At 41.0% G+C, this 16,024-nt stretch overlaps 1 protein-coding gene across 1 annotated transcript in view; it reads right to left on the bottom strand.

Moving 5' to 3' along the window:
* Nucleotides 1-851: 851 nt before the first annotated feature.
* LOC106580054 (GDNF family receptor alpha-2) overlaps nucleotides 852-16,024 on the bottom strand; it is a 73,551-nt gene continuing 58,378 nt past the window's right edge. The window contains exon 8 of the mRNA XM_014160630.2: nucleotides 852-2,448. Coding sequence (XP_014016105.1) covers nucleotides 2,308-2,448 — 141 coding nt within the window. The 3' untranslated portion in view covers nucleotides 852-2,307. The remainder of the gene's footprint in view (nucleotides 2,449-16,024) is intronic.

Raw genomic sequence — 16,024 nt, 5'->3', positions numbered from 1 at the left:
AAATGTGTAAACGTAAACATAAACATAAACGCTCCAGTTACTCTAGCTTATCAAGTGTATCATGAACAGAAAACCCCAGCTCTATGCTAGGCTACACTTTAATTTGCTAACTGAACCCTGAAGTATGATGTTCAGTGTTTCACAAAATGACCCCCCTCATGGTGTATAACATATTACACCAACCAAACCAAAGAGAAAATAGCCACACAGGCAGGTGTGACTGAAAAAGTGGAATGATGGGAAGGAAGTGGGCGCTGTCTCTGATTGGAGGATCCCAGTCTTGTAAACCTTACTCCTCTCTCCAACATGTGCAGAGCGCTGATAAGAAACATCATCCCACTGGCTCATTAATCAAGCGAGCGCACAGTAACCCGCCGCTTTCATATTCTCGTGCCCCTGGACCCCACCACAAAACTAACCTCCACCCCCCCATTTTTATATTGAAAGGAAACAAACTGGACTCCAGCAGCATCTTTAAAACTGCACCTCCAGAACACAGGCACACACACACACACACACACACACACACACACACACACACACACACACACACACACACACACACACACACACACACTCTTCCAATCACTTATACACTCATGACATCCCATCTTTGAGTACTCTCTGCCCCTCACCTTATATAACCTGCGACATGTCATTTATTTATTGTCAGGATTTATTTGTGTGCAATCTTTGTTTTCAGTGCTGTCTTGACTTCCATTGAGAGTCAAGTTTGCAGTAATATTTTTCAAAATTGCTCACTTTTGTATGAATCAATCAGCATGAATTAACTTAACTGTGTGAGAAATGCTGAAACCCCATTTTCCTCATATACCCGGACCCATTCTGTGTGAGGGGGAATATTTATCAGTTTATTTATTTACATTACTACATGTCAAAACTCTTCATTTACCTCATGCATTTGATTGGCTTATAGGAGGCCAGAGCCAGTATTGTAATCATTCATCGGCAGTACGTCATGATGTCATCTGCAAGACTCAGCTACAACCTGACCAATCAAAAATAATATTAATCAGGGGGAAAACTCAACACAACAGAATGTGCAGCAGCTATAAACTGTGAGTATTTCTTTGCTCTAGACACCTCTGTTGGAACAGTCCAATGGAAACAGAAGGGTTCAATCCCAGGCATTTATGTAGTCAAATGTTGATTTGATGGCTTGTGTTGTTTTGACATGAACCCATTTGAATGATTCATTTAGTAAAGCGTTACTACGAGTTGCGATGTCCCATGAGCAGGATAATGTGGTACGGGCAATAGGTAAGGCCACGTGTATTTGCACTGTACAAAGAACGACTATAATACACCCAGGTAATTACTTTCCAAGCAAATGTAGCTAATTAAATGTCATCCCTATATACATTCTTATTTGACTTTTTCGCCATAGACATTGCCAACTTTGCCTTCGAAATTTCTTATTCGTACTTAACAATACAGTGCCATCATATCGCATTGACCATTTAATGTAGGTTATATTGGTAAATTGAAAGAAAACAGTTTGTTTATATTGGCTCATTGAAAGAAAACAGTTTGATATATACACTGACAAAGTATGCACATGTGTGGGTGGATATTTATTCTCACCCACTATATCAATGACAACAACATCTCAAATGAGAACCAGTTAACATCATATTTGAGTATTTTTTTTGTCTGATGAAAAAATATAGCACTGAAATAAAAGAGCTGTACTGAACATACTGTTCACTGTTACTACACCAACACGGATACACTGAGTTAAGATTTACACTTTTGAGAAGACACAAAAGTGATAATTCTTCTGTCTGCAAGTAATGGAAACACAAAGCTTGAGGTCTGTCCATTAAAGAAAAGCAAGTCGAGCACTGTTTCTAGACGAAAACGTGTGACGGACAGCAGTTCTCTCTCCTCTCTCTTTCTCCATTTCGCTCTCATACACTTTCTCTCTCTCTCTCTGTCGTTCTCTTCTCTTTGTCATGGCAGGAGTGCAGAAGTCTTTGACATGTTACTTTGGGTTCTTTGTCAGTTTTACTGATGGAAAGACAGTCACAGCCAATGGCCACTGAGGCTTCACCACATGAGGGGTCCATGTAAAGCCATTTTCTTGATCATAGTGGTCCTCAAAAGCCAAAATGTTACATCAAATAAATAATATTTACTTTATCTCCGATTGTGTGCTCTCCGCCTCTCCTTTTTGAAATAGCATGATGCCTGGGCTTGAAAAATAAAACATCCTCAAACAAGCCCCTTGACAACACCTCTGCGTTTGGGATCAGCTTGATGGTCGGCGACAGCCCACAGGGAGTTTTATAGGGCATGGTTTGCCACGGCGGAGGTCAGGCTGAGCAGCAGCACCCAGACACTGGCACAGACACAGGGTGCCCCATCATCAGGAGGACTCCTGGGTCTAGTCAGGCCATCGTAACCACTGCTGGGCTCCAGTATAGGCTGAGAGGAGGACAACAAAGGAAAAGGTTAGGAATGACTCAGTGAGTCTGAGTGTTGTGTTTTACAGAGAAATGGTAAAACACGGATCCACAGCCACTCCACTGGAATAAAAACATGAATACATTTGAGGCACATATGAAGTATGTTGAAAGCGACTGCTAGTGCAGTCTTTTGGGTGTACTTTCTGCTTTGAAATGTTTTGGCACAGTGCAGAGCTAGCTAAGACATTTCTCCCAATACCGTTTCGGTATTGGGAATTATAGAACATGCATAGCACATATGGGGTTATCATAAAACTACAATTAAACAAGTCTCAAATAGCTGCCCGGGGGGGAATATAAAGTGCAGGAAATATTTACTTTTTCTTGGACAAATATTTAACCCCTTATTTGTGTTCCCTTATTTGTGTAACCCCTTAACTATCTCCATACTTCCATTCGTTTGTATGGGTTACCGTCAGACGAGTCCCGTGACACTTGCGGGGGTCATAGAGCAGAACAGAGCAAAAGCAGTGTGCATTAAGGAAATAGACCCCTGGCTCAAATAGAATCCTGTCTTTAATAAGTGCCTGGTGTTTAGTGATTTAAGCAAATAAACACCCAGGCTATTAATTGAAGTTTTACAGTACTAATTGGCTTCCTAGACATTTGGATACATTTTATTTCTGCACAATATCAGTCAAAACATTGTACTTGTACACATATAGATATAGAACATTTTACCATAGACAAAAGCAGTCAATATGAAAGGCAACTATGTTGTACAATACATTAGGAGAAAGGGTAGAAGGGACATACAGATGAAGAATCCCACAACAGGAAAATAATCTTGCAGCAACAGGAAATGGGAATTATTGTGTGGATTATATAAAACATTTGTAGCTTTTAATACATGGAAATTATGAACTTTAGAAGCCTTTTTACACATATATGCTACAAATGTAAATTTCCTGCTGTGCAGGACATTTCCTGCTACAACAGGGTGATCAAATTAAGATACTACATCTACATCTCTATTGTTCTAGATATTGTACACCCCAGAGTTGCTCTGTTATGCCCACTCTACTATGGCCTTATTACAGTGAGGGAAAAAAGTATTTGATCCCCTGCTGATTTTGTACGTTTGCCCACTGACAAAGAAATGATCAGTCTATAATTTTAATGGTAGGTTTATTTGAACAGTGACAGACAGAATAACAACAAAAAAATCCAGAAAAACGCATGTCAAAAATGTTACAAAATGATTTGCATTTTAATGAGGGAAATAAGTATTTGACCCCTCTGCAAAACATGACTTAGTACTTGGTGGCAAAACCCTTGTTGGCAATCACAGAGGTCAGACGTTTCTTGTAGTTGCCCACCAGGTTTGCACACATCTCAGGAGGGATTTTGTCCCACTCCTCTTTGCAGATCTTCTCCAAGTCATTAAGGTTTCGAGGCTGACGTTTGGCAACTCGAATCTTCAGCTCCCTCCACAGATTTTCTATGAGATTAGAGGTCTGGAGACTGGCTAGGCCACTCCAGGACCTTAATGTGCTTCTTCTTGAGCCACTCCTTTGTTGCCTTGGCCGTGTGTTCTGGGTCATTGTCATGCAGGAATACCCATCCACGACCCATTTTCAATGCCCTGGCTGAGGGAATGAGGTTCTCACCCAAGATTTGACGGTACATGGCCCCGTCCATTGTCCCTTTGATGCGGTGAAGTTGTCCTGTCCCCTTAGCAGAAAAACATCCCCAAAGCATAATGTTTCCACCTCCATGTTTGACAGTGGGGATGGTGTTCTTGGGATCATAGGCAGCATTCCTCCTCCTCCAAACACGGCGAGTTGAGTTGATGCCAAAGAGCTCCATTTTGGTCTCATCTGACCACAACACTTTCACCCAGTTGTCCTCTGAATCATTCAGATGTTCATCGGCAAACTTCAGACGGGCATGTATTTGTGCTTTCTTGAGAAGGGGGACCTTGAAGGCGCTGCAGGATTTCAGTCCTTCACGGCGTAGTGTGTTACCAATTGATTTCTTGGTGACTATGGTCCCAGCTGCCTTGAGATCATTGACAAGATCCTCCTGTGTAGTTCTGGGCTGATTCCTCACCGTTCTCATGATCATTGCAACTCCACGAGGTGAGATCTTGCATGGAGCCCCAGGCCGAGGGAGATTGACAGTTCTTTTGTGTTTCTTCCATTTGCGAATAATCGCACCAATGTTGTCACCTTCTCACCAAGCTGCTTGGCGATGGACTTGTAGCCCATTCCAGCCTTGTGTAGGTCTACAATCTTGTCCCTGACATCCTTGGAGAGCTCTTTTGGTCTTGGCCATGGTGAAGAGTTTGGAATCTGATTGATTGATAGCTTCTGTGGACAGGTGTCTTTTATACAAGTAACAAGCTGAGATTAGAAGCACTCCCTTTAAGAGTGTGCTCCTAATCTCAGCTCGTTACCTGTATAAAAGACACCTGGGAGCCAGAAATCTTCCTGATTGAGAGGGGGTCAAATACTTATTTCCCTCATTAAAATGCAAATCAATTTATAACATTTTTGACATGCGTTTTTCTGGATTTATTTGTTGTTATTCTGTCTCTCACTGTTCAAATAAACCTACCATTAAAATTATAGACTGATAATTTCTTTGTCAGATCTCTGTCTGATCTCTGTCTGCAAAATCAGCAGGGGATCAAATACTTTTTTCCCTCACTGTATGTGCTTTTCCATAACATTGTTAGCATTTTGAACATTTTCAATTTGCTCTGATTCCTGTAACACCTAGCAAACAATTTGCCTCCAAGTAACTGCAGCTTTCTCAATTTGTGGAGGCACCATTTCCCCCGCAAAGCAATACAGCATATCAACAGAAACATGAAGCATTCCCTCCTCCACTCCTTTCCTCATCTCCACAAATGTAGCCTTTTGAGAGATTGCACTTCGGTCCATTTCCCTGTACAGAGAGAAAACATAGAGTCAGATATGATCTTCTAATAGCAGTGTCTCCAGCACAACACATGGCCAATTTTTTTGGTAGAAAAATACATAGCGAAAAAAAATAGTAAATGGTAGTTATATAAGCACTAGGAGATGTTTTTGTATGGGTTTTAGGTGAAAGGAAAGGCTGCATTGATTATGGAAGAGCTTGGTTTCCAATGTGTGATTGTACAGAGAAATGGTTAAATGACAGTTGCCAAAAAAAAGCAATCGGTTGCTTGACAATGCAGCAAACACATCCGCAACTAAAAGCCAATTAATTAGCAGGTGCAGTGATGTGTGACAGCAGCCTGTTGACATTGGTCCAGATCTCTGTCTGCAGCCAGTATGTATACCGGTACACACACGCGCACACACACACACATATGAACAGGTAGCCTAGCGGTTAAGAGTGTTGGGCCAATAACCGAAAGGTGACAAATCTGTCGATGTGCCCTTGAGCAAGGCACTTAACCCTAATTGCTCATGTAAGTCGCTCTGGATAAGAGCGTCTGCTAAATGACAACAACAACAACAAAAACACTCAGAGAGACATGCACACACACATTCAGAAACGCACCCACACACAAAATATTGTTTGGGATAACAGGATATCATTAATTTAGTTTTGTGAAGGTAGCTTAACATGTAGATAGATGGTGAGTACTTTTTACAATTGATCAGAGCTTCGTTGAACAGTAATGTTCAGATGCTTTTCCTAGGGCTGGTTATTGAGTAACCCAGGGTTGGTCCACAATCAATTACATTTAATTGAGCTGAGAATCAACACAGTGTACTGTAAAGTCAGGGGCCCTCAAGCAAACATTGACTTCTGAAGAGGTGGTTCATTCTCTCTTATACAATGGTGCCATTAAATAATGCATGACTCTCCAAAAAGACTAGAAAAAATGAAGGAATTATTTCCCCTGATTAAAAGCTTGTTAAGACGGGCCATTTCGGGATTTTGGCAATGACGCCCTTTATCTACTTACCCAGAGTCAGATGAACTTGTGGATACCATTTTTATGTCTATGTGTCCAGTACGAAGGAAGTTACAGGTAGTTCCGCGAGCCAATGCTAACTAGCGTTAGTTAGCAACTTCCTTCAAACTGCACGCAGAGACATACACACGGTAAGCAGCTGAACTTTACTGTTTGACGAAGCTCTGATCAATTCTGAAAAGTACTCACCATCTATCTAATGTACATGTCAAGCTACCTTCAAAAAACGAAATGAAGAATATTGTCTTATCCCAAACAATATCCAGGAACATAAATACTGAAAAACAATATGTTGAACTCCCATACTGGAACTGCTACATAGTGAGTTTGTAATTTTCTTAGTCACTTGTAGATACCGGTAGGCATTTTTTTTTTCAATGTATGTGGTACATTTCCACAACTCTTAGTACAAAATGCAAAACAAATCATCAAAAACGACATACAAATGTACGTCTGTAAAGTAGAAACATAAAAAGTATGATATATGTACAGTTGAATGTATTTCTATGATGATGACTATTATCAGAGATGTACTGTATGTAAAACATCACACTGCTTTACTAAAACTGCATTGGCCAATACAGTACTGTAATACCGTAATATATGCCATTTACGTAACAGACACTTTTATCCAAAGTGACAACAGTCTACACATTTTGGTATGTGACCCTAGTGGGAATTAAGTTAAGATGGCACCGACAGACATGGCATCTCTGCTTCTAGCTCCTAAGCAACTTTGCAGTATTTTTGTGTGTTATTTCTTACATTATTAGCCTAGAACATTTTTTGTGTTATTACATACAGCCGGAAATAACTTTTGGATATCAGAGCGGCTGTAACTCACCAGTATTACGACCAGGAATACGACATTCCCGAATTGGATCCTTTGTTCATACCCCCAGGGCAAATGAACTCATCTCAGAGGCTGCTCCAAGACGCCGCCGGCGGAGAAGAGGATTCGGAGTGGACATCTAGTCCGACTCAGGAGGCGTGCACACCATCCACCGCTTCCGAGTATATTACTCGCAGTCTCTGGACGATAACCTCTTACATCTAGACGTTCCGCTAGCGGAACACCTGCTCCAATATCCAATGATAGGCGTGGTGCGAATTACAAATTCCTCAAAAATACAAAAACTAAAATTTTTCAAACATATGACTATTTCACAGCATTTTAAAGACAAGACTCTCCTTTATCTAACCACACTGTCCGATTTCAAAAAGGCTTTACAGCGAAAGCAAAACATTAGATTATGTCAGCAGAGTACCAAGCCAGAAATAATCAGACACCCATTTTTCAAGCTAGCATATAATGTCACAAAAACCCAAAAGACAGCTAAATGCAGCACTAACCTTTGATGATCTTCATCAGATGACAAACCTAGGACATTATGTTATACAATACATGCATGTTTTGTTCAATCAAGTTCATATTTATATCAAAAAACAGCTTTTTACATTAGCTTGTGACATTCAGAACTAGCATACCCCCCGCAAACTTCCGGGGAATTTGCTAACAATTTACTAAATTACTCACGATAAACGTTCACAAAAAGCATAACAATTATTTTAAGAATTATAGATACAGAACTCCTCTATGCACTCGATATGTCCGATTTTAAAATAGCTTTTTGGTGAAAGCACATTATGCAATATTCTAAGTACATAGCCCAGCCATCACGGGCTAGCTATTTAGACACCCGGCAAGTTTAGCACTCACCAATATCAGATTTACTATTATACAAGTTTGATTACCTTTTGTTGTCTTCGTCAGAATGCACTCCCAGGACTGCTACTTCAATAACAAATGTTGGTTTGGTCCAAAATAATCCATCGTTATATCCGAATAGCGGCGTTTTGTTCGTGCGTCCCAGACACTATCCGAAATGGTAAATCAGGGTCGCGCACATGGCGCAATTCATGACAAAAAAAATCTAAATATTCCATTACCGTACTTCGAAGCATGTCAACCGCTGTTTAAAATCAATTTTTATGCCATTTTTCTCGTAAAAAAGCGATAATATTCCGACCGGGAATGTCCATTTAGCTAAACAGAGGAAAGAAAACAAAGCTTTCGGTCGACGCGGGCACAAGCCTGAGTCTCACAGTACTGTAACCAGCCACTACCCAAACGCGCTACTTTTTTTCAGCCAGAGCCTGCAAAGCCACGATTCAGCATTTTGCCGCCTTCTGAGAGCCTATGGCAGCCGTAGGAAGTGTCACGGGACAGCTAAGATCCTCACTCTTCAATAAACAGAGACAAGAAGAACGACACCTTGTCAGACAGGCCACTTCCTGCATGAAATCTTCTCAGGTTTTTGCCTGCCATATGAGTTCTGTTATACTCACAGACACCCATTCAAACAGTTTTAGAAACTTTAGGGTGTTTTCTATCCAAAGCCAATAATTATATGCATATTCTAGTTACTGGGCAGGAGTAGTAACCAGATTAAATCGGGTACGTTTTTTATCCAGCCGTGAAAATACTGCCCCCTAGCCATAACAGGATAAAGTAGACGAGCTCAGGGCGAGGATCTCCTTCCAGAGAGACATCAGGGACTGTAACATACTCTGTTTCACGGAATCATGGCTCGCTCGGGATATACTGTCTCCATCCATACAGCCAGCTGGGTTCTCAGTTCATCACGCAGACAGGAATAAAGAACTCTCCGGGAAGAAGAAAGGCGGTGGTGTATGTTTCATGATTAACTACTCATGGTGTGATTGTGATAACATACAGAAACTCAAGTCCTTTTGTTCACCCGACCTAGAATACCTCACAATTAAATGCCGACCGTATTACCTCCCAAGAGAATTATCTTTGGTTATAGTCAAAGCCGTGTATATTCCCCCTCAAGCCGATACCACGACGGCCCTCAAGGAACTATACTGGACTTTATGCAAACTGGAAACCACATATCCTGAGGCCGCGTTTATTGTAGCAGAGGATTTTAGTTCTATCAACACTTTGACTGTAGTACTCGCTTAGGAAAAACACTAGACCACTGCTACTCACCTTTTCAAGATGCCTACAAGGCCCTCCCCTGCCCTGCCTTCAGAAAATCAGATCACGACTAACATTTTTCTCCTCCCTTCCTATAGGCAGAAACTCAAACAGGAAGTACCCTTGCTAAGGTCTATTCAATGCTGGTCTGACCAATCGGAATACATGCTTCAAGATTGTTTTGATCACACTGACTAGGAAATGTTCCAGGTAGCCTCTGAGATTAACATTTACGTATACACGGACACAGTGACTGAGTTCATCAGGAAGTGTATAGGGGATGTTGTTCCCATGTTGACTACTAAAACTTACCCAAACCAGAAACCGTGGATAGATGACAGCATTTGCGCAAAACTGAAAGCACGAATCACCCCATTGCGCAAAACTGAAAGCACGAATCACCCCATTTATAACCATGGCAAGGTGACTGGGAATATGGTCAAATACAAACAGTGTAGTTATTCCCTCCGTAAGGCAATCAAACAGGCAAAACGGCAGTACAGAGACAAAGTGGAGTTGCAATTCAACGGCTCAGATATGAGACCTATGTGGCAGAGTCTACAGACAATCACGGATTACAAAGGGATACTAGCCACATCGCGGACACTGATGTCTTGCTCCCAGACAAGCTAAACACCTTCTTTGCCCGCTTTGAGGATAACACAGTGCCACCGACGCATCCCGCTCCCAAGGACTGTGAGCGCTCGTTCTCCGTGGCCAATGTGACTAAGACATTTAGGCGTGTTAACCCTCGCAAGGCTGCCGGCCCAGACAGCATCCCTAGCCGTGTCCTCAGAGCATGCGCAGACCAGCTGGCTGGAGTTTATGGACATATTCAATCTCTCCCTATCCCAGCCTGCTGTCCCCACTTGTTTCAAGATGTCCACAATTGTTCCTGTATCCAAGAAAGCAAAGGTAACTGAACTAAATTACTATCACCCTGTAACACAAACTTCTGTGATCATGAAGTGCTTTGAGAGGCAAGTTAAGGATCATATAACCTCTACCTTACCCACCTCAATTTGCTTACCGCCCCAATAGGTCCACAGACGATGCAATCGTCATCGCACAGCACACTGCCCTGTCCAATCTGGACAAGAGAAATAGCTACGTCATAATACTATGATTATAGCTCAGCCTTCAACATCATAGTACCCTCCAACCTCATCATTAAGCTCGGGGCCCTGGATCTGAATCCCGCCCTGTGCAATTGGGTCCTGGACTTCCTGTCGGGCCGCCCCCAGGTGGTGAAGGTAGGAAACAACACCTCCACTTCGCTGATCCTCAACACCCACAAGGGTGCGTGCTCAGCCCCCTCCTGTACTCCCTGTTCACCCATGACTGCATGACCATGCACGCCTCCAACTCAATCATCAAGAGTAGGAGGCCTGATTACCAAAAATAACAAGACAGCCTACAGGGAGGAGGTGAGGGCCCTGGGGGAGTGGTGCCAGGAAAAAAATGAAGGAGCTGATCGAGGATTCAGGAAACAGCAGAGGCAGCACGCCCCTATCCACATCGATGGGACCGCAGTGGAGAAGGTGGAAAGCTTCAAGTTCCTCGGCGTACACTTCACTGACAATCTGGAATGGTCCACCCACACAGACAGTGTGGTGAAGAAGGCGCAACACCTCAAGAGGCTGCAGAAATGCAGATTGGCCCCTGTAAACGTTTACAGATGCACAAATGAGAGCATCCTGTCGGGCTGTATCACCGCCTGGTACGGCAACTGCACCGCCCGCAACCACAGGGCTCTCCAGTGGGTGGTGTGGTATGCCCAACGGATCACCGGGTCACACTGCCTGCCCTCCAGGACACCTACAGCACTCAATGTCACAGGAAGGCCAAAAAAGATCATCAAGGACATCAACCACTCGAGCCACGGCCTGTTCACCCCGCTATCATCCAGAAGGCGAGGTCAGTACAGGTGCATAAAAGCTGGGACAGAGAGACTGAAAAACAGCTTATATCTCAAGGCCATCAGACTGTTAAATAGCCATCACTAGCCGGCTACCACCCGGTTACTCAACCCTGCACCTTAGAGGCTGCTGCCCTATATACATAGACATGGAATCACTGTCCACTTTAATAATGTAACACAAGTCACTTTAATAATGTTTACATACTGCTTTACTCATCTTATATGGATATACTGTATTTTATTCTACTGTATTTTAGTCAGTGCAACTTCGACATTGCTCGTCCTAAAATGTATATATTTCTAAATTCCATTCTTTTACTTTTAGATGTATGTATTGTTGTAAATTGTTAGACACTACTGCACTGTTGGAACTACGAACACAAGCATTTCGCTACACCCGCAATAACATCTGCTAAATATGTGTCTGTGACCAATACAATTTGACTTGATTTGATTCGAATTGAACCCACAACTCTGGTGTTGCTAGTGCCATGCTCTTATGAACTGAGCCATGTACAGGATCACCACAGTACATAAGTACAATACAATCCCGTAAAATACAATATACAATTACAATACAGGTGGAAGATGTTTGATTGTCATTCCCTTGAGCATTTTTTTAATTTTTATTTTACCTTTATTTAACTAGGCATGTCAGTTAAGAACAAATTCTTATTTTCAGTGACAGCCTAGGAGCAGTGGGTTAACTGCCTTGTTCAGGGGCAGAACGACGAGCATACCTCCCTCCTTCAGACCATGGATATTATTTTGGGATATTTGTATTTATTTAACCTTTATTTGACCTTTATTTAACTAGGCAAGTCAGTTAAGAACAAATTCCTATTTATAATGACGGCCTACCCGGATGAGGCATGCAATGAGGCATGCAATGATTTCAATCCAAATTTCAATCAGGCTTGGATTCGCCATGCAAAAACGTTTTCACCCAGGTGCATGAACAATGTGGATATTTACTGCGATGCTTATAAGAACCTATGGCCAAATGCTCAAGACAGGCTTGATGCAAATTAGTGCCAGCTAAACATTGTTTATTTCATTTCTTTTGATTACATTTTGAAAGATCTCTTCAATGATCACACCTTTGATCCCACATGGGATAGAAATGATGGAAATGTGATGTTCAGTCAATTTTCATGAGTAGTGCATTGTGTAATGTGAAAACAGTGTAATGTACTGTAATTTACAGTACTGTAGCATACTACATTCAAAGGGCACTTTTTTTCGAGCAGAGAACGATACTGCTTCAGTTGACATGTCTCATATAAAACGTGATCTTGTAACTTGCTGCATGGGGCAGAAATGTCATACAACACCGTGCTACGTTTTTACAGTAGCCAACTGCTTTCCAAATACTTATTTCTGATGATTTGTCCTACGTATGTACTGTATAAGGATAATACAACTGTAAGCATGACATATTTCTCAGCATACTCACAACCTGCCATTGTATACAACTTATTAAAAGTTTTTGTCAAATACTGCATGGAGAATCATATTGACCAGGTACTATTCTTTAAACAGCACTTCAAAACAGTTTTGAAATGTGTATCTTCCATTTTTTGCTATTGGATTAAATGTCAGTTAAAATGTTAATTATAATGACTATCATTACCTGAGCCAATCATTACCTGATGTTTTGGTGACTAAACAAAATGTTCTCATGGTATTTGACAGAAAACGTAGATTTTGAATCACTCAGGCGTGAAAGATGTGTGAAACCCCAAATGAATGCACAATCAAAGGTTCTGAACATAAGATAGGGGGCATTACAAGTTTTATCAGTTTAGAGTTTTTTACCTAGAGTTTTGAAAATATACCACATACATCTGAAAAATTTGCCGACGTGATTGAAAAAAACGGTAATACCCTTCTTAATCTCTATTTCCAAACAGCAGAAATGGTTATAAAATTAGGGGCTCTGTTCTACACACGCAGCACAGAAAGGCAGTGAGCAATGACTTGGGCAATGACAGAGTTGGTATTTTTGGGTCACATTAAAGTCCGTGGAGGCTGGTGGGAGAACTCTAGGAGGATGGGATCATTGTTATAGCTGGAATGGAATGAATGGAACGGTATCAAACATCAAACATATGGAAACCACATGTTTGGCTCTGTTCCATTAATTCCATTCCATTACAATAAGCCCGTCTTCCTATAGCTCTTCCCACCAGCCTCCACTGGTTAAAGTGTTGGCACATACTGTGTCTATGCAAAGGCTGCGCCAATGTAGATTCTACAAGCATTGACCCACACATTTGACCCAATAGTTGTGGCACAATAGATTCTTACGTGGATCTGAACGCACCGAAACACTAACAAAACTGTTGTGGCAAAAATAGAGAAGTAGATAGGCCTAACGTTAGTAGAATTATTATAATAATATAACAATTTATATAATATAATAACATGTACAATTCAAAATACAAAAGCTCTCCATTATTAAATGTTGGCGGCATTCTGAAAGCCTTTCCACTAAATTAATTGAAATCCTGATTGGTAAGGAAAATTGCATTTTTTCATATCTTTATCCATTCAACAGTCCTCCAGTCTCACTTCCTGAAACTTTCCACAGGGCTGAAAATACAGATGTTGCAAACAGCAATAAGACAAAGTAAAATATCACCTAGATATCTCTTCTCTTTCAGTCTCTTCAGAACACAACTTGAGCACAGTTACTGACTGAATAAGGTATAATACCCTGGACATTAGGACATAGCTGACATTATTAAAGCTGCAACATGTAACGTTTTGGGTGACCAGACCAAATTCACATAAAAATGTTAGTTATAGAGCTGTCATTCTCATTGAAAGCAAGTCTAAGAAGCAGTATATTTGTTCTATGTTCTTAAGTTTAGTTTTTTTACTTTCGGATTTGTACACCAGCTTCAAACAGCTGAAAATACAATAATTGTTGGTAATGGAAAATATATTTCACAGCGGTTTAGCGGTACAATGATTCTCTACACTCACCTCGCTTGTTTTGTCACATAAACTGAAATTAGGGGAACTATTACAATTTTAGCAACCAGGAAATGGTGGAGAGATTTCTGCGTAGTGCATCTTTAAAGGAAGAATACATATTTACATGTAAACTAAATCACATAGCCCAATTGTCCTGTTAATGGTGATACTGAATACAGGGAAATTGACTTGAGAGGGAATTAAGTTTGAGCAGCACAGCCAATCCTGGCCTAATGCTCCACAGGGCTAATTTATCAAACAACACTTCAGATTACTTATCGAGTGTCAGGGGGAGCCTGTCCAGCCATCAAACACACGGCGGACTACGCCACTTCATTAAGCATAACATTTCCACTAACTGGACAACAGCATGCGTGTGGTCTTGAGCAGTCATGAGATTTACGAGGCTAGAAAGCTTGTCTTTTGCCAAGAGGAGTCATATAAGCATTCTACCAATTAATCTACGATGGAAGTTTGACACATTTTAATTGCCAAGCATATATGCTGTAGAATGAGGGGCTGCCCAAAAAGTCCCCATCGGCTCCCTCTCTAATTATAAACTTTCTGCTTGAGTAATCACATGTCTTATTGTTTCCTAATTACCATTTTTACTATAAATTAAGCATTGCACTGCAGCGAGAGTGCCACAGAGCGGTGCATCAATACTGACATACACACAGAACCTTTCGAGAAAGCAATTCAACAGCTCCCCTCCTCTACCTCCCACTGTTGTTGTTATCAGTGTGGCTTATTCATTCATTCTCACCCTCACACAATTTTTAAGGTATTAATTTGCTGTCTTTATTACAATGAGGGTCGAGTAAGGCACACTATTGGAGCAGTGTGAGAGATTACTATTTAATGGATGTGAAAGCCAGAAATTGCTCAGCATTCAACATCATTATAGCAGTATTTTCAAACATAATAATGATGCCAGAACAGTATTGTTTTCAGCCATGCATGAAACATGGAATTATAAATATCCCTATAATAGTCATAAAATGAAAACAATGACTTCTCTTGTTTCAAGCTACAATCCTTAATTGAAACAACAACAAAGTGTTCGCACAGACCTCTGTTTTAGTAAAAAGCTGAAGGATGGGCCTAGAGAAATGTAACCACTCTCAAATGCTTAAACAGAGCTACTGATTCAAGGACTGACCATCCATGATACCGAAATTGTAGTTTTAACCTTGTTTTGAGGCTATACAATGTTTGTTTACATTTACCTTGTTTACAAACATTTGAGTAAAACAAGACAGTTGAACTAAGGCATTTACAAGTTAAGTTCTTTAAGAATCGATGGGTACAGTGCATTCGGAAAGTATTCAGAGCCCCTTACCTTTTTCCAAATGTTGTTACATTACAGCCTTATTCTAAAATTGATTAAATAAAACATTTTCCTCATCAATCTACACGCAATAACCCAAGTTTTTTTGAAAGAATTTTTAGCAAATGTATTAAAAATAAAAAACATCAATACTTTATTTACATATGTCACACCCTGATCTGTTTCACCTGTCTTGTGTCACACCCTTCCAGGTGTCGCCCATTTTCCCCATTATCCACTGTGCATTTGTACCTGTGTTTTCGGTTTGTCTGTTGCCAGTTAGTCTTGTCTCGTCATGCCTACCAATGTGTTTTTCTATACTCCTGTTCTCTTTAGTCCCTGTTTTCTAGTTCGTCCAATTTTGACCTCTGCCTACCCTGAC

This window comes from Salmo salar, chromosome ssa20 (genome assembly GCF_905237065.1).
Source record: "Salmo salar chromosome ssa20, Ssal_v3.1, whole genome shotgun sequence".
Lineage (NCBI taxonomy): Eukaryota > Metazoa > Chordata > Actinopteri > Salmoniformes > Salmonidae > Salmo > Salmo salar.
This window is presented reverse-complemented; position numbering and strand designations above follow the sequence as displayed.